At 45.9% G+C, this 21,727-nt stretch overlaps 1 protein-coding gene across 3 annotated transcripts in view; it reads right to left on the bottom strand.

Annotated features, from left to right (window-relative positions):
- The window catches only part of LOC108160592 (metabotropic glutamate receptor 2), a 75,660-nt gene that overhangs the window by 1,911 nt on the left and 52,022 nt on the right, over positions 1-21,727 (bottom strand). For 2 of the 3 annotated variants that reach the window (XM_033390994.1, XM_033390993.1), the window contains exons 3-17: positions 10,302-10,444; positions 8,563-8,733; positions 8,277-8,421; positions 5,603-5,745; positions 5,034-5,142; positions 4,805-4,976; positions 4,641-4,747; positions 3,907-4,056; positions 3,677-3,810; positions 3,230-3,420; positions 2,816-2,950; positions 2,565-2,727; positions 2,255-2,468; positions 2,019-2,170; positions 47-230 (exon numbers count right to left, since the gene is read on the bottom strand). In XM_033390994.1, coding sequence (XP_033246885.1) covers positions 47-230; positions 2,019-2,170; positions 2,255-2,468; positions 2,565-2,727; positions 2,816-2,950; positions 3,230-3,420; positions 3,677-3,810; positions 3,907-4,056; positions 4,641-4,747; positions 4,805-4,976; positions 5,034-5,142; positions 5,603-5,745; positions 8,277-8,421; positions 8,563-8,733; positions 10,302-10,444 — 2,313 coding nt within the window. Of the gene's footprint in view, positions 1-46; positions 231-2,018; positions 2,171-2,254; positions 2,469-2,564; positions 2,728-2,815; positions 2,951-3,229; positions 3,421-3,676; positions 3,811-3,906; positions 4,057-4,640; positions 4,748-4,804; positions 4,977-5,033; positions 5,143-5,602; positions 5,746-8,276; positions 8,422-8,562; positions 8,734-10,301; positions 10,445-12,885; positions 14,147-21,727 lie in introns of all 3 variants that reach the window. The other variant, XM_017294687.2, reaches the window with a different exon arrangement.

Raw genomic sequence — 21,727 nt, 5'->3', positions numbered from 1 at the left:
AAAAATGGAAGGGCAAACCAACACAAATTATCTGGTAACTGCTTACCCGTATTGGTGGGCGTGATGTGCCTCTGTATCTTCTCCTCCTGGGCGCAGGTGGCGGCGCCCACAACCGCAGCGGCCATCATCGACGAGGGTCCTGTTCCTGCCGTGCGGTGCATGTTGCCATGGCGCGGAGGCATCATACTCTGCCGCACATTGCGCTCCGGACGAATGAGTATTATGTAGAGCTGTAACGACATTTCGAGGCAAATAAAATCATTGCCAATTAGATGGAAATCATTTGCGACTACACGTTTTCAACACTACGCATTCAACCATTGTACGACATGACTCTTCAAATAAGTTTCATCTGGAAGCTCTAGTTAATGGTTTCCATTAATAGGAACTGCGTGACCAGGCACGCCCACCCTCTGCCCAGCCTTAAGTCCTAGTGTCATTAGCCATTTCCCCTTCGCAATGGCAAGACGAGTCCGTCTTCATTTACGTTACGTTCCCCTTACGTTCGTTTGCGTTGCGTCCTGCTACATATTGCTCGGACATTTCCGGCCGTACTTTGACATTGTTTGGACGCCATTTGGATGGCGTTTCTTATTGTACTTTCCCGTGTGCTATTGTGGGTGCTACTGTGGCCGCTTTGTGCCCATATTTGAAAGCAAACAAGCAAACAAATGAGGGGAAAAAACTTACATACTCCCGCAGAGGTAGAGCTATGGCCGCCACATAAGTCAGCGTGAAATGGGGGAATGGCAGTCGGAAGTTAAAATTGCTTGCCGCCAACATGGTTTCGTCCCCTCTCTGTGTGTCCCCCCTTCGAGCAGGAGAGTAGGAGGCGTGGCTGGTGGCACCTTTATGGTCAGAGTGTAGTTCAATGATCCCCCGGCTTGTGTTCCTGTGGCATGCGGCAGTTACTGTGGCTCCACTCTTGCCACACCAATTGTAAATTGCATTTTTATGGCCCAAGGTGTTCCTCTGTTTGTACACCCGAGCCCCCGTCTGTGTACAATGTGCATTGGGTGACATCTGATAGGAAAGTTGCCTCTGGCTCCGTCTAGGGTATGGGCCAAGGAGCCAAGTCGCACAGTCGCACAGTTGCACAGTCGCAAGCTACTTTATTCCCTGACATTTAATAATAGCCCCAACGTTGAGTATTTATAGCCTCTTTTTCCCAGCGGTCGAGGGTTATAGTACCATAAAATGCGGCTATTTATGCTGTTTCTGGATCTGCATGTGTGAACGTCGTGTTTTCAACTTTTATCCAACCAGGGGGAAACTTTGTCGCAGCTTCTAAACTGCTTTCTGTGTGATTTCATTTCATTTAATTAGCCAAGGAAATTGTTTTTCCGCAATTCCTTTTCGCAAAGCAATTTTACACCACCTCTGGGGCACTCTCTGCATGCACCTCTCCCGAATGTATGTCCTCCCTATCCCTACCAAGCTTGAAGTCATGAATGGTTTTCGATGTTTGGCTTGTCCTGCAGCCTTGGGAACTCATAATGAACCGGCCACAGCTGTGTGTGCAGTCCAGGCCCATTCAACCTTTTTCAGCTCAGAGGACCATGACATTTTAACTTTGGCCACGATTGAACATAAAGTGTACGACGAGGAGAAGCGATGATTAAAAATAGTCCGACAACTACCAGGGAGTGGGCATAACGTATTCGTTTGCAAACTTAACCGCCACTTGGCGCCTTCTTATCATCGTCTCCTTTCGCTTCCGCCTCCATGCCATTTTAATGAACTACTTGCGTCCGTTTATCGTTTTTCCAGAGAGAGAGAGAGAGAGAGGAGAGAGGGAGCAGAAGAAAGGCCAGGGACTGAATCGAAATTCAATTTACAAATTATAGCGGAAACGACTGTGAAATCGGTTAGCGGAATAAAGGAAAATTGGAAATAATTAATATACAATATGTATGAAGTAATTACCAGTCGACCGGGCGATCGACCGACTGGCAAGGCATTTAACCCAATCCGCCCCCCATCGCTGTCCCACACACACTTTCCTCCCAATTACTTACCTTGGGCGAGAACAGACATGCGATGGTCACACTCGCGGATAGACTGATGGTCACCGACATGCTGGTTATGCGCAGGGGCACATGGTTGGCGGTTCCAAAGTATAGCGGCACAAATGCCAACCAAATCACGCAGGTCGTGTACATGGTGAAGCCTGTACGGAGTATGGGGAATCAGGATTTTTTCGATCCGGTGCGGGCCCACGTCCTCGATGAAGACTCAATCAATCGGTACTCACCAATATGCTTCGATTCGTTGAATGCCTCTGGTATCTTTCGCGTGAGGACCGCGTAGACAGTGCAAATTACAATCAAAACGATTGGATAAAAGAACGCAATCATGTAGGAGGCATCTATATACGAGTCGCAAACGAGCATATTATCCTCGCGTGTCGGATAATGATGCATGGCATGTGATGGAGCAATTACCATCCAAACGCCGTTGATGAGTATCTGCGAATGATGCAGACAGACAGACGGAGAGAGAGAGGAAACCGTGCCAAATGCAGGGAGAGCCCTTCGCCTTTCCCCTCCTCCACGCCCACTCACCTGGACAGTGACGAGGAACATACAAATCACCAGCTGAGATTTCGGGCTAATGAACGAGGGGCGCTTGGCAGACTGTTTGCCTGCTTTGAAGATCCGTGCAATGCGATTCGTTTTGGTCAGCAGTGCAGCATATACAACGGTGAAGCAGAAGCCCACGCCGAACCTGCAACGCGTACAAAAGAATCCGTTCACACCCGCATCGCATCTCCACCCGCTTGCGAGGGGGGGGGGGGGGCATCTGCACAACTTACCGCTGAATGGCGCACACTATGTTGCTGGGCTTCAGGACCAGGGCAAAGGTGACTCCGTAGCACATGAAAATGCCGGCCAGCAGGATGTAACTCAGCTCCCGTCCAGAGGCTCGAACTATGGGCGTATCATTGTGCCTGTGTTGCGGAATAGAGGGTGGAGTGAGGAGAAAAGTTATCAACTTCAGTCATGTGTACACCATGTACGTATGCTTCCGAAGCTCCAATTAGGCAATGATTTGTTGGTTAGCTTTCTTGCATAGGTACTCGTATTAGAATATTATGGAAAACTTTTTAATTGCCATAAATTGCATGGAAAAAGTTTCCCGAATCGGAAAAACTACACAGGATATGTGTTCAAACTCTCCCTCCCCGACACCACACGGGAGTTTGAAAATTCCCTCTTTTTGCACTCACTTGACAAATACACCCATTACAAAGAGCGTTATCAGAATACCCGTGGAGCTAAATGCCATGGCCCCAATGGCCCAGGCAGACTCTGGTCGCAGGTACACCTCTGGTATGGCCCGGCAGTACTGCTTGTGGGCGTCGGGCAGCGTGCCCCATTTGCACAGCTGGCAATGTGTCTCGTCATCAGGATGACGAATCTGCGAAAGTGATACAAACAAAGGAGACACACAAATCAACGGAAATGGAACTTCTATGGCCTATTTTAATTGTACTGTCGACACCAGCACCGAGGAGCCTCTGGTTATTCGTTTTCCCACTCCCCATTCGCACTGTACTTGCACCGTGTCTCTCTGGTGCAGTAGCTTCCGTTTCCATTGGGAGAAAAGCTCCAGCAATTAAATTAGATGGTAGGAGCAGCAGCAAACGCAGCTGGACCGAGTGCCCGGCACTTACTTGATAAGTTGTACAATTGAAACAGTGCCAGCAGCAGCTCTCGCCCTCGACATATTTCTTGGCCTGACCAACATCGCAGGGCAAACTGCAGACGGACTCTGGTGGCTTCGGACTCAGTCGCTTGAACTTCACCTCTGTGTAGATGGAATAGAATGGAATGAAAATCAAAATCAAAGTCAAAAAATGTAAATAGAAATGGAAATTGCTTTGGAGAACGTCTCTTGTCTTACCAGACATATTCAAACGCAGCTCGCCCTCGTAGTACTCGCCCACCTTCACCCAGTGGTACTGGCCGATCTGCGACTGCTTGAAGTGGATGATGTTGTACCGGGCCGGTCCATCGCCGTTCACGTCGAAGCGAAAATGGTCGCCGCTGAGGCCTGCGGAATGGGTAAAGCGAGGGAAAAGTGTTTATGGCTTTACGCCTTGAAAGAAAGGGCCACAACGGAACTGATGCTTTATCAGAAAATTGACTATCTGTGTCAGTCAGAGCTAGAGAGAAGCCTTTGGCTGGAGCTTACCCTCTCCATTCCGCCCTCTCGGTCTGTATAATTTATTGAATTTCAAATTGAGTTCAATGACGATGACAAGCAAGTCAATTTTCCACTCGAAAACATAGCCAATGCGTATACGCAGGGTAGGACACTCGTTCCGTTCCCACACTAAGACCCATGCCATCATGTACACGTTCAACCACAACGAAATGCTAGCGGGATATTTCCACTTAAATTTATACGTATATGCGCAACACTTGAGACTCGACCTACGATGGTGGAATGATGGAATGGTGAAAAGCACTTCACATGGCAGACATTATCTTCCTTTCCTTTCCTTTCCTTTCAGAAATTGTCACCGAGCGCCGTCCAGCACGACTTATCAATCCTATGCAGTGCATACTTGGATTTCATTTACCCGCTGTTCCACTTGGTCTAGATGTCAAAGACAACATTTAATCCCTGCTTACCTTTGAATTGAACTTTACGCAAATATTTTAGCAAGTCGGCCCCCTTGGTGGGCTTCATGGCATCGCACAGCGAGGGCCTTCCCCCGCACAGGTCGTGATGCATGTCCCTGAGCAATTAATGTGGAGTTATGTGCGTTTCTGCCATTTCTCGGCTCTGAACTTACCTAAGAGCGTAGGCAAATGCCATAACCGCATCGCTAACGAACTGCAGCTGATCCTCAAAGTCAGTGTTCTGCCGCGAGAGTCGCTCTTTGTTGGTGCACTGTTTGGTGTAGTTGTTGTAGGGGGTGCTGGTGCTGCCTGGGTAGCGGCATTGGAAATGATCCTCCCAGAATTCTAAGGGTAACGACTGTAATCGCATTTATGCGTGGATTGGCTGTGGCAGGGACTTACCTACGAACCACGGATTGCGTTGGTTGTTCTCGACAGTTAAGTTGAGGAAGTACTCCTCAAAGCCGCGCACTGGATTCGCCTGTGGCTGCACGGAGAGGGTGCCCTCCACCTGTTTGTAAGAAGAGCGACCACGTGGGCGAATGCTTGATTAAATTGTCACAAAACAAAAGCTAGAGATGGGTGCCTCTTTCAGTCACGCACTCATCTCTCGATTGAAACGGTTTCACAAATTAATGTAAGCACACAGACGGACAATTAATTTCAATTAAGCCACAATTCATCATAGGAAAAACGCGATGAAACGCGCACTGTTTTCTATTATTTGCTCGGACCATCATTTATTCGCTTCCGGAGTGCCAGACAGCCACAGCCACAGTCAGCACGCATTGTCACGCCTTTTGTGTGTCTGGAACATCACCATCAACTTCAGCTGCTCCTGCTGTTGCTCCTGGTGCTGCGAATCATTTATCAAACGCTGCTACCGTTTCGCCCATTTAGACCTCATAATTTCCGACTGGCAGAACTCGCTCAGTCATCGGCACTGGCTGACGGAGCAATAGTTTACTTGCCTCTGGTTCGTAGTCGTCGGAAACAAGATTTCGAGCACTCCAGCCATCGGAGCCTATCCAGGAGAACGAGCCCGTCGCATTGGCCCGCCGTACAGCCCGCATCACCTGCCTCACCTCCTGGTCGGACCCGAAGATGATGGCACCTATCCACAAAAGCACAGGCAGCACGCAAAGGATTTAAAAGGAAAAAGAACTCAAATTAATTTTAATTGCAATAAATACAGAATAAGCGGCTTAGTGGCGTCAACAGAGTCAAGCAGCAGGCTTCCACCACATTTGTTGTTTCAACAAATATGTCTTTAAATATTCTATTCCATAGGGTTATAGCAGTGGTCAAGCATCATCATCATGTCAACCGCAGTAATACCAACTAATTTCCCTCTTTAATTTAGAAAATGTGTCAATATATGAACGTCGCAAAAGGCAGAATTTTCAATTGAATATGCCTTGAAACAAGTCCGAGGCAGCGAGGACATGGAATGGAAACTCTGTTGCTGATATTTATTTTGGGGATAATTTTGCACAAAGGATACTTTACGTATATCAGAGGCCACTATAAAAGAGTTAATGCAGATAAAGCATTGGTAAGCTGCAGGCCATACTCTTTTGTGTGCGTTTATATGTTACGAAGTAGTCGCATTCAAAACCAGAACAGAAACCAGTTATACCCGATACTATACTGGACTCTTGACAGCGGTTCTTGATAGCAGCTCTCTCTCTCTCTCTCTCTCTCTGTCCCTCTATCCATTCCATTGTTATGGACTCGGGCTGCGTCCACTCAATTCCTGGCCATCTTTGTGGCTGACTGGGATCGTTGTGAGTGGCAGTTGTCACTTCTTATCAGGCCACAGCCAACAGGCAGCTATTCTCGTGCCTCTCCGACACGCCCCATTATCGATTCGCCTCTACAGTAGCAACAGAAGCAGCCTCCTAAGAGCCGCTTGAGGAAGAAGAAAACTCATTCAAACGCAAGAAACCTTGTCATGAGGAAAAGACTACTTTTTAGAGTTGCTGTCTGACTGCCTTTTCAGACTAATTAAAATGCATTTACTTCTGGAGAAGACATCAAATTTGATTTACTTACACACTCTCTTGAACATTGCAAGCAAATTTATATGAAAAGTTTTCTAATTTTTTACCACCAAATTTGTGATAAAATGTGTGAAGTGTGAAGAAATTTGCATAATTTGAACAGCATGAATGTTGGGCTAAAAAGAAAGCAAGAAATAAAACTTGGCAGAAGTGCGATAAAAAGCAAAAACATGTTAGAGCCCCAGCCCCCAGAGCTCAAACTCCACCTCCAGCTCAAGCTCTGACATGTGTGCGTGTGTGTGTGTGTGTGTTGGTTTCTTTGCAAGGGTAAACTTTGCCCCTGACGGCACTTTGCAGTCGCAGTTACCCGTTTTGGGGCTCTCATTTTTCAGAGAGAGCCCAGCCCGGACCCCCGCCATATGCAAAATTAAAGAACTGATGCCGGAGAAAATACTTTGTCAAATTGATTAATCGTTAAGAAGAAAAAGGATTGTAGCCAGGAGTTGGATGTAGGAGCGGGCGAGGCAACCAGTAAACGGCGTCAAATCACAAATCACAATAAATAATGATTGTTGAAGAACCCTTTTTATGTGGAGGACCCGGGTCCGACCCCCCGCTTTACGACTCTTGATGGCACATTTATGCAAATCAAATATTCTTGGCCCCAGACAAAAGTCAATTGTTATTGGCGGGGCACTGGCACTAGCGCTGGCGCTGGCACTGGTGCTTTTTATTGGCATCGCCATCGCACCACCGACTCTCTCTTCTCCTGATTAATGACATGCATAAAAGGTTTAGAGGGTAATTATTTTTAATATATTTTTCTGTAGAGCCCCGCCTGTAAGTGGCATTTGATTAATATTTTGCAATGTGCCGTTGAGCTGGGACGCAGTCGAAAGTTAAATTTGATTGACATTTATTCTTCTGTATTTTTTTGTGTACGTTTCTGCTCCGTTCCACGGGGCGTATGATTGACGCAGATTGGTGCGATACGACGATTCCGGGGTACAAAACTTGTTTTATTTGAATTTAGAATGAAAAATTGTCCTGATTGATATCGGACTGCCTGTCTGGGATATACTCTTGAAAGCTTATATTGTTAAGGGCTTTAAAACTACTGGTCAAAATATTTTAATAATAATTCAGTTATGGTAATTCTTCAATAATACAGAATATTGGATTGTCAGTGCCAGCCACCTGTATTGATTATCTTTCAATTTATGACCACAAAATTTGTTTGCCAACAACTTAGTTTAATTTTCTATGTGAAAATCTCTGCCCCACTTTCCATTTCCTATTTCCCGAGAGAGAGTCAATGGGATGTATATGCATTTTAATTTCCTGCTGTGAAATTTGTAATAAAGACAGAAAACAAGCGAACCATTTTTAAATGTTTTCGTTTAATTTGCACAATTTCCGTGCCACAATTCCCAATCCCCAAAAATGTCACAGTTCATGCCCTGCGCAATGCATTCATTTGGTAGGCGTTGGGAAATGTTTTTCCTGTTGTGTTTTCGTTTGTTGGGACACGCCTTCCGTTCAAATTTTCATTGAAAATTGCATTTCGCCTGTTGCCTTGACAGCTTCATATTGTAGCAGCTTCCCCGCTTAAGTGTTCTCCCCTTCTTTGCACGGCACTTACCTCGAGCGCGGGGCTTGGTCAACAGCTTTTGCACGATATTATCGTATGCAATATCCTCGGCCACTCCAGAATCCTTCACCAGCTTTTCCTTGATGGCAATACAAATGTTATGGCGCGCCAGTAGCTCCTCCAGCTCCTCGAAAGCCTGCCAACGAGACAACAACATCGGCATGAGCAGATTGTATATTGTAGTAAAAACACAAGGGACACATGCAACACCGCGAGGGCTTTATCCGCGTACTCGGATGTGCTACAATGTTTAAATTGAGCGTTGAGGGGTACCCACCTTGATGCCGTAATTACTCTCCTCGTAGATAATCGAAACGTAGCTCCATCCCATCCGCATCACAATTTCCACCATGGCCTTCACCTGGTAATGATCCGAGGGTATGGTGCGGGAGAAGTACTCAAAGCGTTGCTTGTTGCTCAGCTCTGGGCTGGTCGAGAAGTAGGATACCTGGCGGCGGAAGATTATGACATGATGCGAAAATATTTTCATTACAAAAATGGACCAATATTATGTTGACAAAGTGCCCTGTGCTGTACAAAATTCCCTTTGATGAAGGGGATTCTTTTTCCCTTTGACTATTCTTAATTTTCTGTCCATAATATTCCCTTGTTTTTCGCGATTTAAAGGTGCGTACTCTTCTCATGCTGCAGGGAGACCATAAACAATGCAACAAAAGTAAATTCGCACAGAGGATGGCATTTTAATTGACAAAAACTGCAAACAGAAACCAACTCTACGCAAACTCAACGATAGGGAGGGCGAATGGGGAACTAATGATGTGGGTCGAGAGCGAGTCATCTGGCAAGTCATCTGCAAGTGTTTAACTTCTTCATTTCTAATTAAGTGTCATTACCATTCAAGTTAAACAAGTGCTTGCTTGCTCCTCGAGCCACTTTCGAGCATCGGTGGAACGGACAGCAGCTTGAATAATGAATTTCTCTAAAAGGTATTGACTGAAGTCTAATGAGGGGAGGACTCAGGGCTGCGGAGTTCAACATTTTCCCGAGGGAATGGATTACAATTGGAGAATCGCGACAGCTTGAACAGACTCTCATTAAATATAATATTTGTCAGAGACTCTAGAGATTTCGCCGCATCTATATTCTAGTGATATCGAGAGCTAAGAAATAATTTGCAACGGAGCTGAATTGCCTGATCTGCAATTGACCACAATCTCAACCGTTCTGCAGGAGGAAAGGAAATGAAAGCTGTAGAAAAATGCTTGTGTACTGAGCCTCTCCTCTCCCCATAGCCCAGACTTGGGGAGCAAGCAAAAGAGATGCAATCAAATGCTTATGTCTGATTTATGAGTTCTCTTTCGGAAGGAGGCAGCTTCCCGGGTCTGCATAAAATGGTTCCCACTGATGGTTCCTCTCCTGCTGCTGTTCCTACTGCTCTTTCTTCGCCTGCCGCCTCTACTGCTCCTCCTCCTACGGCGGCTCCTGCTGTCGTTGCTTGTGCGTTTTATGGGGTACTTGCAGGAGGTAAAGCTAAGTACGGCTATCCCCAGCCGGATCCTGCCAGGGCTCCGGTTACTTAGTTATTGTCGCATATCGACTTTTGGTCCCCGAGTCACGTACGAGGAGCCATAGCCGTCGCAGCAGTAGCGGCTACTTAATTTCTTTTGAGCAGCGACGTGATTCCACCCACATACGAGTACACAGAGAGAAATAAGGTTGCAACTGCTGCAGTCTGTGTGATTTGTTGCCTCTTTGGTTTCGACTAATTTAGTAGCACGTAGGGGCACTTACAAGTTCTGTCCACTGCCCAAATGGCATCCATGCGGTTGCTGGCCAATTTTAATTACTTACTAAAATACAGGGGGAACTTTTTGTGGGTCGAGTCCACAGCCACACAGCTGTGAGCAATGCACAACATTTTGAAACTGGCAGCAAAAATTGCTGTGCCACAAAAGTTTCTGGTCGCATATTGCATCTCTGTCCCTTCGAGACTGGGCACACACTTTTGTGGCATACAGGACACACACACACACACCACACATGGATGACACTTACCTGGGGTATGCGGAATAAGCGCAATAAATTGGCCACTTGTATGGAGGTTACCGAGGAGGCGGCGCCCACCACCCCGGAGATGACCTTCCTTACTTGCGTCTTGTTGCAATGATATTCGGCATCGTCAATGTTGCTGATGGAGCCTGCAAAGAGGAGAGCGAGTGGGAGGGGGCATAAGTACAGGTTAACTTTGCGGTTAAAAATTCTTTAAAGGGATACTCATTGGAAGTAACCGTGGACCGGCTTCCACCGGCTTCTGCCACCAGAGCAAACCTCTGTAGGAGGCCCCAAATGAACAGAGGTCACCAGTTCACCAATAGTTCTTGAATCTATTTATTGTTTAAATGATTCCGCTCAGCACTTGTCGTGTCCGTGTAAAATGTGTCCCGGCTTCGATCTCCATCTCCCTTTCAACTTGTCGATAGTTCTTAGCCGAAGTTTGCACCTGGTATCTCCACACACAATACAGTTAGTACTTCCACTAGCTCTATCGATGGTGTGGTAGATACCAACGCCCGCTGTATAATATTGAAATTATAATTTCTTATATGGCTTCATTAATACTGAGAAAAGTTACAACTGAATTTTGAAATGTAAAAGTTTTTTGGCCATGTGGATGGCCAGTTTGGTGTTTAAATTAATTAAACTCTGTCCTGTCCCAAAATATTTGATTATGTCGAAACAGCACTTACAGCTACATGGTGTATGGTATCTGTATCTGATGGCTAGAAATGCGCACAATGGCTAGTGTATAAACAACTGCATATGCATGCCTAATTAATGCCACTCTAACTGTCTAGTTCGCTTTAGTGCTTTAACGCTATTGTTTTTGTTCTATTTAAATATTTGCCTGGCTATTCATTGATATCCGCTGGCTATGAATGTTAGCCTTGTTCTGCATGATAAATCCCGTTTGAATGCCGGAAATAATGGCTGGCGTTCAATGGTGGCCATATGTTTGATGGCAATTTGTATCGCTTTTGTGGGTTTTGTATTTTTCTGCTGTCAATTCCAGGGGAATTAAACGATTGATGGATGTTGTTGAAGGTCATGCAAATAGGGCTATACCTGATGTTGAAACCAGATAAGTACGTGTACATAAAATATACGCACCACTCTTCTCCGCACTTAAATTTTTGGCTAAAACTGCCACCCATTTGCACTGCTTTTGACCAATTTATATGCCCCACTGACCACAATTTAGGTGGCGTAGTGGCACGCCCGCAAGTGCGAGAAGTAGCGTCTGCTGCCGCCAGCTCTTAAATACAAATTAATTAACTCTGTGGGCTGTGGGGCACTCACTCGATGCCTAACTAGATTATTATTAACCAGAATGCTCGCACAGTGCCTGGACGGTGGGCGGTGGGGAGGCGCAAAGGACAATGGGGGGTTATAGTGGGGCATACAAGCTGCTCGACAAGGAGAAAAAGAGATAGAGAGATGCTCTCATAGTTTACGGCCTGCCTAATCCTGTCAATATAATTCAGTGACTTGGAAAATTATATTTTTCATACGTCACACACAACAGCAGACGGAGATGGATACAGAGAGAGGGCGCGTGAGAGAGGGACTAGAACAGCAGTGTGGCACGTCGCTCGAATAAATCCTTGCCGCGCAAATAAATAATGAAATTATGGAGATTAGAAAGTGTTCCAGGACGATGACAAGGATGCCGCCGCTCCTTTCTGTGCTCAATTGATTATGGATCGTTGAGTGTGTACATCTGCGTGGGTGTTTGTCTATCTGTGTGTGTGTGTGTGTGTGTGTGTGTGTGTGTGGTAGATGTTGCCTCGCGCCTCTTTGTTTGCACCGATAAAAGTAATAAGCGGCTCTTTATATACCATCTTCCTTCGCTCTCTAACTCCCCAACGCACTTGAACACACACTCCAACCATTTGTCTCTCTTTCTCTCTACTTCTACCCGACTCTCGCCATCTCCGTCGCACTGCTTTGTGGCACAAACCCCAATAAGCCGAGAGCCGTTTTGTCTTTGGGGAATTATGCATATTTAGTTAGCAAGAGCTCGTTTCGTTTCTTCAGCCGCTTCCCGCTGAGCGAAAGCCACATAATTTATTTATTAATTTAGTTTATTAATAAAATCTTTGACGCTAGCTTAAGGAACGAACGGGCCATCTCCAGCCATCCAATACAGTTGGAAATTGATTGATATGCAACGATGGCAGATGAATGAAAGATGGAATGAAGGGAAAATCCTGCAGCAGTGCCACGGGGCTACTGCGAGTATTCCATTTGGTTGCTCAAAGTGGAATAAAATATTGTAAAAAATACACTGGGTTAACCAGTGCCCCGAGTTGGGTTTATGTAAATGTATCAAAACTTTTGCATTTTTAGCCACATTAACCGAACTGCAACTGCAACTGCAACTGAAACTGAACGAAAAACTGTAAACGCAAATGCAAACAATGAAATCAGCATAAGCCCAATGTCAGACACACACAAAGTGGGGGTAAAAATACATACACACACACACACACACACACACGGAGTAATTTGCATATAAATTTGCGAGAAGCGAGCTTCGCATGTGGCCTCCCGGTGGCTGAAATTTGCTGCTGCTGCTTACCTTTGATAAAATCCACAGCCATCTCCAGGCCATACGAGTCCTTATCGCAGTCGTCCAGGAGATGAGCCCCCAACGTGATGTTGGGCAGCAGCTGGGCTTTGTTGATGCTGTCTATGGTAAAGAGCATGGCCTCGAGCGCCTGGATGCCTCCCTGGGGCATGATCGGGCCGCAGGTGATGCTGTCCTCGCGCGAGTGGACCATCATCAGGCCACCCAATATCAGATCCCCCTCGATCAGGGCCTCGCGCTTCACCGGCCAGTGGCGCTGCGGCTGGACGGCGTGCATTCGATCGTTCAGGAAACTCACGGAGTCTGGCAGGGAGCGCATGTACTTGCCACTCCCGTCCACCGCCATTAGGGGCAGTAGCAAGTTGTTGGTGTTTTTGAGCGGCAAATGGCGGCCACGATGCCGTCCGGAGCGGGGAGCGGCCATTTCAATGTTGCCATGGCGCTGGTACTCTTCCACATCGAATTGATCATAGAGATGGTCGTCGCTAAGACGCCGATTGTGTGGCTCTGACTGTGACGTGTCCAGATCCGCCGTTTGTGCCTCATCATTCACATAATCCGGGGCTTGCAGGTGCCTGCTGCTCCACTGCCTCCATTGTCGCCAGTGTTTGCCCAACTGCTGTTGGTGCTTCTCTAATTCCAGGGCCTCGTAGTGACTCTGTCTGCTGTGTATCCGACTGTGTTTGCTGACATGATTCTGTTGGTGCTGGTGTGGGCGCTGATGATGATGTTGATGATGATGATGATGATGATGATGCTGGGCCGGATACGAATCAGGATGGTGCTGATGATGGCGTCGCACTCTGCTTCTGGGTGTCGCCTGCATCCTCTGCATCCTCTGCTCCTGCTCCTGCCCCTCCGCCTTCTCCTCTATGTCGCCAATCACCTCACTCTCGGCCCGCAGTGGATGCCACGCGGAGAGCACCACCACGAACAGAAAAACAGAAATTCGTACGAGCCATTTGCTGCTGCAATCCACTCTCATGTTGTCATTAGCTTTGGTCCTTAACCTCTCTTTCTCTATTTCTCTCCCGTTTTCTATATTGCTGTATATATTTTGTGCACTGAATTATCGGACTTTATTTTGATATGCATGAATTTCGGTTCGTAAAATACCGATATTGCTCACAGTTCGATGGCTGCTGTTCATCCTCCTGATATGCGGCACACATTTTGAATGTGGTTGTGGCTTTTTTTTGCTTCGGTCTCTCACATTTTATGGATACTTTTTACGCTTTATTATTTTTAATAACTGAATATGGAAACGAAAACGAAAACGATTTATGTTTTCAACGATTTTAATTGATAAAATTGAAGTTTCACCTTCGTGATTTTCCGCACAAAATCAACTTCATGCAATCCATTTGTTTTTGATTCGTTTAAATATTTCAATCGGAATTAAAGTGTTTTTTGGTAAAGCGCTTTATATTCATTTGTGCTCTCACTATTTCTCATATTTATTCATTTATAAATACATGTACATTTATTACCTAATTTTAGTTTTACACATTTTCAGGCTTTGTTTAATGTCACAGCAAATAATTCCAAGTCATGCATAATTTGACCATTTTCCAGTTAGGTTTTCATTAAAATTTTACAAAAATTGTTTCGTAATCAGACCAAAATTGTAATGCCAGAAAAAATATAAAGCCTCCAAAGGGTCCATGGGCTTAAAACTGTCAAGCTACACCCCCACCGCTAACGATTTAGGGTAGCAGTGGGCGTGGCCCTTGGGCATTTGCCCATAAAAATGATTGCCCTGAGGTAAATTAAATTTGCATACAATTTTGTATGCCACCGCCGCAAAGAGTCGGCGCGCCGGCGGCTGAAAGGAAAAAAAAATGCAAGAAATCCTTTGCTTTGGAGTGGGAACGGGGGGCAAAATGAAGGGAAAACGCAAAGTAACGTAAAATGGGAACCCTGCAAAACCGTAATTAATCAAATTGTTGGCGCCGTAATGAGCTTGTCGGCCTGTCCCCCCATCCCCAGCGGCTGCTTTGTATCCCTGTCATAGCCCCCTCTGTACCTCTCTACCCAGTGCCCTCTGAGGCGCCGCGAACTAATCAACAAACGCGTTAACGCCACTTTAGACATGGCCTGCAGTTCGAGTTTGCGGAATTACTTATCATCAGCGTAATCAGCGGCATTATCCGCCACCAGCAGCAGCGACAGCAGCAGCGACAGCAGCAGCGACGAGGCCAAAAGGTAACACGAGGGGGTCCGTCACATTCAGGGCTTGCAGCAGCATTGGGGCCAGAGGCTGCGGGCCTCTGGGTGGTGGGGGCAGGGACACCTCTAATAATGAGATTGCCTTAAACAAATGGTGTTTTCCCTTTTTATTGCGCTTAATAGACACCGGAGGCAGCTTACACGCTCGTAATTTATTTTGATTACATTTCTCGTCAGGCTCTGTCAGTGATTGTCTCGTTTTGACTCTCTGTATCTCAGTTGTGTGCTGTCTGTCTCTCTCCCCCGGGCTCGTCCTGGCTTGGGTACTACAATAAAGTCAAGCTGTTGGTTTTGTTTACTACAAAAGTAGATCAGACACTTATGAGAGCTAAGCTCTAAATAGAGCATGGAAAACCTTTGATATTCCTGGGGAATCATCAAAGAAAAGCGATGGCCTGATAGTGAGTAGATACATCTATCGATTGTTTAGCCTACTAATTATCATGGCAATATCTAATGTTACGCCTCACGTTTTTGGGTCTTAAGAGCCACTCTCCACTCTCCTTACTTTAGTCAAGACTCTCCTGCTGTATTTTTGTACATCTTTTGCATAACAAAGTCTGTCACCGACACTCGCCTCAATGTGTTTTTATTGGACTCTACTGTTGTGTACACGCCATGTTACGGAATATTCCCATCCATTCCACCCATCTCATCCCATTTGATTCCGCTTTGTCATTGTCTTATTTTGCATTTTCTGTGGGGGGGAGAGGAGACTTTGATTTGATTGAGCATTTTGTTCGTTTTCCCTGTCCTTTTTTCGCTGATTTGAATTTTCTACTGTTCCATGTTTTCCTTTTTTTTTTTGGTTTGTTTGGGCCCAGACGTTGAAATATTGTCCTGCTGAAATGCTGTGTATTGCTGGCTGAAATGGCTTTAAAAGCGGCAGAATTTCCGACTACAGAAGATATCAATTTGTTTGCTTCTTTTTCTCCTCTTTCCAGCTTCCGCTGCAATGTTGCGCAAATTGATTTCCATCGATAAGATTTACACTCGCATAAAATTGACAATTTCAGAGACTGTCGACTGGATACGGGTCATGGACCACGGGGTATACGCAGAAGGACAGTTGCTAGCAATTCCCGCATTCCGTACTCATAAAGTGCGGTATGGACTATGAGTATATTAAAATACTTAACTGTGTGAAAACAAAATAAACAGAGCCGCCATCCTGATGCATTCACTTCTCGATGGCCATTCAGAGGAAATCAACGACTGGGCCATTAACGTGCAGGATGCACACGAACGACCCTGTGCAGGGAATTATTTTTACCATTTTCAACAGCATTCACGAATTGAGTTTCCTTTTAATTCCTCAAAAGGAAATGCTACTTGCAAACAGAAAATATGTTGAGTGGTTTGTTTCAGATGCATACAATATATCCACTTTTAATTATCATTCAGCTCACAAACGGAGAATACAATATAATGATTGGGAAGTGTGTCCTCGATAGCGGCCAAACTGGGACTGTGGGACCTTTTCAGACTGTACATTTCTGGAGCTTTTCTTTCGCCCACTTCTCGCATTTCACATTCCATTTACAGAGATTTTTCCTGACAGCTGGAAAGTATGTGGCGACACCCAAATGTGACATTTACATGTGTGCCAGCCACAAACAATAAAGCAAATTTGAAAAATTCACATCAAATAAGATTCAATCAACTGCCTGCCCCTGTATGTGGCATGTAGCCCGCATTCAGAGGGCATCAGCCTGAGCGCTTGGGCTGCAGCTAATGTCCTGGCCCCCGCTCCCGACTCTCCTAGATTACGCGTCGCCTTCAATTTGCTGGCGCAAAAAATCAGAATTAATAGCAGGGCCTTCTGCTCATGGAGCGGGGGAGCCCTAAAAATGCTACACAAAAAAATGAATAAATCGGAAGAGTAGAAAAAAACTGCCCGACATCCATACATACATATATGCAAATGGGTTCACCAACAGATGTGTGTGGGTGGGTGGGTGTGTGATAAATTTCGTTGACATGACAGAAACACAGGGAGGTGACAGCCGCCTCGCAGGTAATCTGTAGCTTTCAGATTTCACGTGCACTTAAGAAGCACCTGCTCCTTTGAGTTTTTGACAGTTGTGCGAGAATATATTTTTAATTTGATTATCGTACAAACGGGCAATAAGATCCAGACACGCGTGGAGGAACTCAGATTTATGACGAACCGAAGGCTAAGTCAACAATAACTTCGAGCATAGAAGCAGAGCGGCGAAACTTAGTCACATTTTGGTATTCGCCTCACAAAGCAATCAGCTCGAGCAATTTGAATGGGTTTTTCTCGGCTTCGGTATGCTCTGATGTGTCTGCTCCCCTGCCTCCTGCCGCCTGCCACCGGCCTCCTGTTATGGAGGGGCTTGTTTGTCTGCGTGCCTTAGATAGGATTATTAGGCAGACCTTCTGCACGGGGCCCCCAGGGGCTGAGCGCGTCAAACACATGAAATCAATTACATTTCTCCATTGTAGGCGGCTCGGCAGGCAGGCAGGACCCTACTCACAGGCCAAAGAATACCCTTTGTTTAATGGTTCGTCGGGCGTAAGACTCGGAGGCTTTTTGCTTACTTTTGTACCGGGGCGAAATCTCAGGTATTTGGTGGCTAATAAAGTTTGCCTTAAAGTATTTCGAGATGGAAGTTTCTGCGGCAAAGTTTGGGCATATTTGTTTTAATATTAGTTTGCCCGAAGCGTGCAGGGCAGGCCCATTCATATTTGCTTAGTTCAGCTCTCTGGCGGATCAGAGTCAAGGGTCTACAGACACGTGAAGCTGCCACAGGCACTGCCACTCTATCGCAAGGCAATTTCTATGCCCTATGCTCGTATCAATAATTTTGTGGTTTTTATTGTTATTTGCGGATGCTTTTTATGTATTTACGGACCCTAATGGAAATGAGTGTGGCAGAAGGAAGAGGAGAACGAGGAGGCGGAGGAGAAAGAGGACGTTGCCTGGGTTGCAAATTGAAGGTACTGTTACTACAGCGTAATATTGTAAATACATCAATTAATGTCCACCGGATTAAGGCAACATTTCAATTGAAGCGAATCAAGTGAAGTGTGAATGTCCATTCATTCAATCCACACACACAAAAGCCGCCGGTTAATGAATAAAACGCAGAACAAACGCAGTCGAAAATAATGTTATTTTTAAGCGAATTTAATTAACCGGCGATTGAAAAGTGCAATTAAATTATAATAAAAGGCAATCAAATGGCAATAAAGGTATCAGAGCAGCGGCAGTGTCAATCAAATATACAATTATCATGCCACACACTCACTAGCGAGCGGATAGCAGAATAGTGGAAGGTGTGAGAGGAGGGGAAACGGCAGGAATTAAAAGCAGGAAGAGAAAAGGCGGAAGGTTAAAGCAAAACCGATGACAGGAAATCGACAGGCGACGCCATGTAGCAATTTAGCAGCAAATTGTTTCCTTTCACATGACAGCTGCAGGCGATCCTCAAGCTCAATCAAGTGCCGTGCAGTCCAGTGTTCTAGCATGGGGCCTGTTCAATGGAAGCGGAATCGAGCGGGAAAAACGCCACAAGAATGAGATGCTTTCACTGAGTGCCGCCTGGCCATCCGGCGACAGAATTGACCGACAGAATGTTAATTGAATGTCCTCCGCGGAAGATACAATATCTTCCTGCTTTCAGGTGTAATTAAGTTTTGCATGCCACATAAACGAATTAGCCAGACTTTGTTTTCACTGGGCACTAAAATGTTTCATAATTAACTTTTGTGTGCCGCCCTCGCCACGGGTCACCACCGACCGGCTGGCATGTCGCGGCACCATTTATCCGGGAAAAGTTCAAGCTACGCACACAATAATCCCCATACCTAAGGGGGCACTGTGTTCTAGTCAGACGGGGACTCCATAGTCCAAGGGACTATCTGTGGCGTTGACCGCACCCTTGGCCCAGGTCGTGAGCCGAAGGCTGCATATGAGAGCTGAATTATTGATGCCGTGGCCGAGCAATGGGCCACGAGTATCCCCTATTTAGCATGGAGCACTCTTTTGTGTTTCACTATAAAATCCGATGTGTATGCTGCCATTTGGTTATTTGGCTAATTGAATTCCGTTCGGCCCTCTGTTTGGCCCTAATGGAATATTGCCCCAAAAGTATTTGTGGCATTTTATTGGTTTGTTTCGTTTGTGAGCCGAGTAAACAGAGTATGAAAAGTATTACCATGAATATTTCAATGACGAAGGGGAATGGAATTCGTAGGAATCCCATATCCCATATACCACTCTCCTCCCCTCCCTTTCACTCTCCTCTTTGACTAACTGCATGAATCTGGGCCAAGATGCACAGCACTTTTTTTAGCAGGGCACCTTTAAGTCATAATCCTGGCTACTGACATTCGCAAGTCTGTGCCGCACGAGCACCAGGAGCTCAGACCCCTAGCCGCCAATTTCTCCATCTGTGCTTATCAGAGAGCTTCAGACTGCTCTTTTCCTGCTGTGTTTGTGCTCAGAGTTGTGCATGGCGCTGTAAGTAATCCACATATTCCATATTTACTTGCCACTTGCCAGCGAGCACAGGTGGAGGGCTGAGTGGTTGGGTGCCCCAATATCGGTAACACCCAGAAATGCCAGCAGGGGCAGCTATCCCCAGAAACTACATATTGGTTGACGGGTCACGATGAAATCTGATGAAACCGACGAGGACGGGGCATCGAGTGCCTGGCTATGCACTCATTCAAATTGACATTCATTCGCTAAATATTTCTATGAAAATATTCAACAAAGCACGAGTATTCCACGTATTTGAGAATACTTCAGCTCTTATTGTCCTGTTGAAAAATGTTGTATGCATATATCTTGAGCGACAAACAGACAGAAGATGACTACGACTCTCTGCACACGTTAAAGCTATAAAAATATAAATAGAAATGCTGACTGAATCAAAACACAATTGCTTGATGCTTGTTACGCTCTCTGAATGCCGCCGGTATTCTATGACATTTTTATGAACTTGGCCAAATGAAATGGACAGCATGCAAAGTAGCAGCGCAGGACAGCACGACAGACACCCAGCAAGGATACTCGACGGGTGTGCGGGCACCCACGCAACTTAAAGCTTAAAACTAGTATATTTCCATGGCGGGGTGGCGCCTCGCTGCTCTCGGTGCTCAGTTTCCAGAGTCCATTTGGCGGAAATTACAACATTGCATACTGACGGCAGTGTGCAGTGTTAATTAAACCACACATGCACTCCGATCTCCCATCTAGCATGTCCACACATAAATCACACACCAAATTGGAAATTTAACGGCCCGGGGCATGCAGCAGCACCCCCAGATGGAGTAGAATGGTTTGGCGGTATCGGTGAAAAGTTGCACGGAATGCAAATTGAAAACTGCAGCAAAATGGTGTTAACAATGGGTCATACTTGAGCAGAGTCAAGTGTGCCGACCACAAAGCCAAAGCCAGAGCCTTTAGTGGACTTGTTCAAGGGCTTTAAGGTAACGAGGGAGTCAGTGGAGAATCTGGGGCTCTTTAAGACCAAGTAATTGGTGTGTGTGTGGACAAATAATCGCTGATGTACTAAATCGCACACATGGAGCACGAGTCCGCCCAAGTACCGCTGGGAAAATGATACCTCGAGAGTACCACCGAAAGTATCATGCTTTCCGATTAAGTGCTGAGAGCAGCACACACCGTTCGGCCCTTCTGCCCCTCTGATACTATGTCTGCTTAATGCAACGCCTCGGAATGTGCAGCAAACAGCAAATGGGCGTTCCCAGAGCCGATGCTAACCGCTTGGGTGCATCATGCGATGTCCGTCCGTACATATCCACCGATTGGCATGAATATTTGAAGGGCTCTTTCCACCTGGGCAGCCACCAGCACGGGGTGTGAATGGCAACACGTGGCCACTCAGGGGCGCCTACAGACTCGAAAGGCCGACAGCAAGCCCCTACGGAATTAGGTGCAAACTGTTGGCGCCTGAGAATGTCGGAACACGCCGTAGAGCATCCTGCAGAAGTTATGTTCTGACTGCATATTAAATCCACACACGTAAATGTTGTATTTATTTTTTATGATACGTACATATTACGTATAATTTAACTTTTTACCGCCCTCGTGTCGACTCGTAAATAATTAGAGCTCTGGGCGGAGCGGTTCCCCGAATTTCCCGGCTACAAGACAAGTGACAAAACCAAGACACTTGAGCAAGCAGTCGATGCATTTTTTATTATTTTTTGTGTAAAAATAAAATTTAACTTGACTGCTGGCTCACGAGACGTATGTAAGTGTAACTTTTTGATGCCACGGCTGTAAAATGTAATCTCAGGCCAAATGCTTGAATATTTGTTCAAACAGGCGCGCTTTGTCCGATCCGGTCTCTCGCCCCTTTCGCCCCTACCTCCCCTTAAAATCCCATTTAACTTCCGACAATTGAGCTGCTGCCAAATGGCCAAAAGTCTGGTTGTGCTCGGAAAAACAATTTCCCAACGCAAAAACTTCCGCATTTAAAGTTTATTTCACTAATTTTTGATGCGTGCCGTTCCAACTTTCGCTAAACCTCATCATTATGGGGTCTTTGCCGAAATTAGTTTCTATCGCTAAGGAAACCGCAAAGTGAATTTAAAGATTCCGCTT

Source organism: Drosophila miranda, chromosome 3, assembly GCF_003369915.1.
Source record: "Drosophila miranda strain MSH22 chromosome 3, D.miranda_PacBio2.1, whole genome shotgun sequence".
NCBI lineage: Eukaryota > Metazoa > Arthropoda > Insecta > Diptera > Drosophilidae > Drosophila > Drosophila miranda.
Note: the sequence above shows the minus strand (reverse complement) of the source record. Positions and strands in the feature narration are given on the sequence as shown.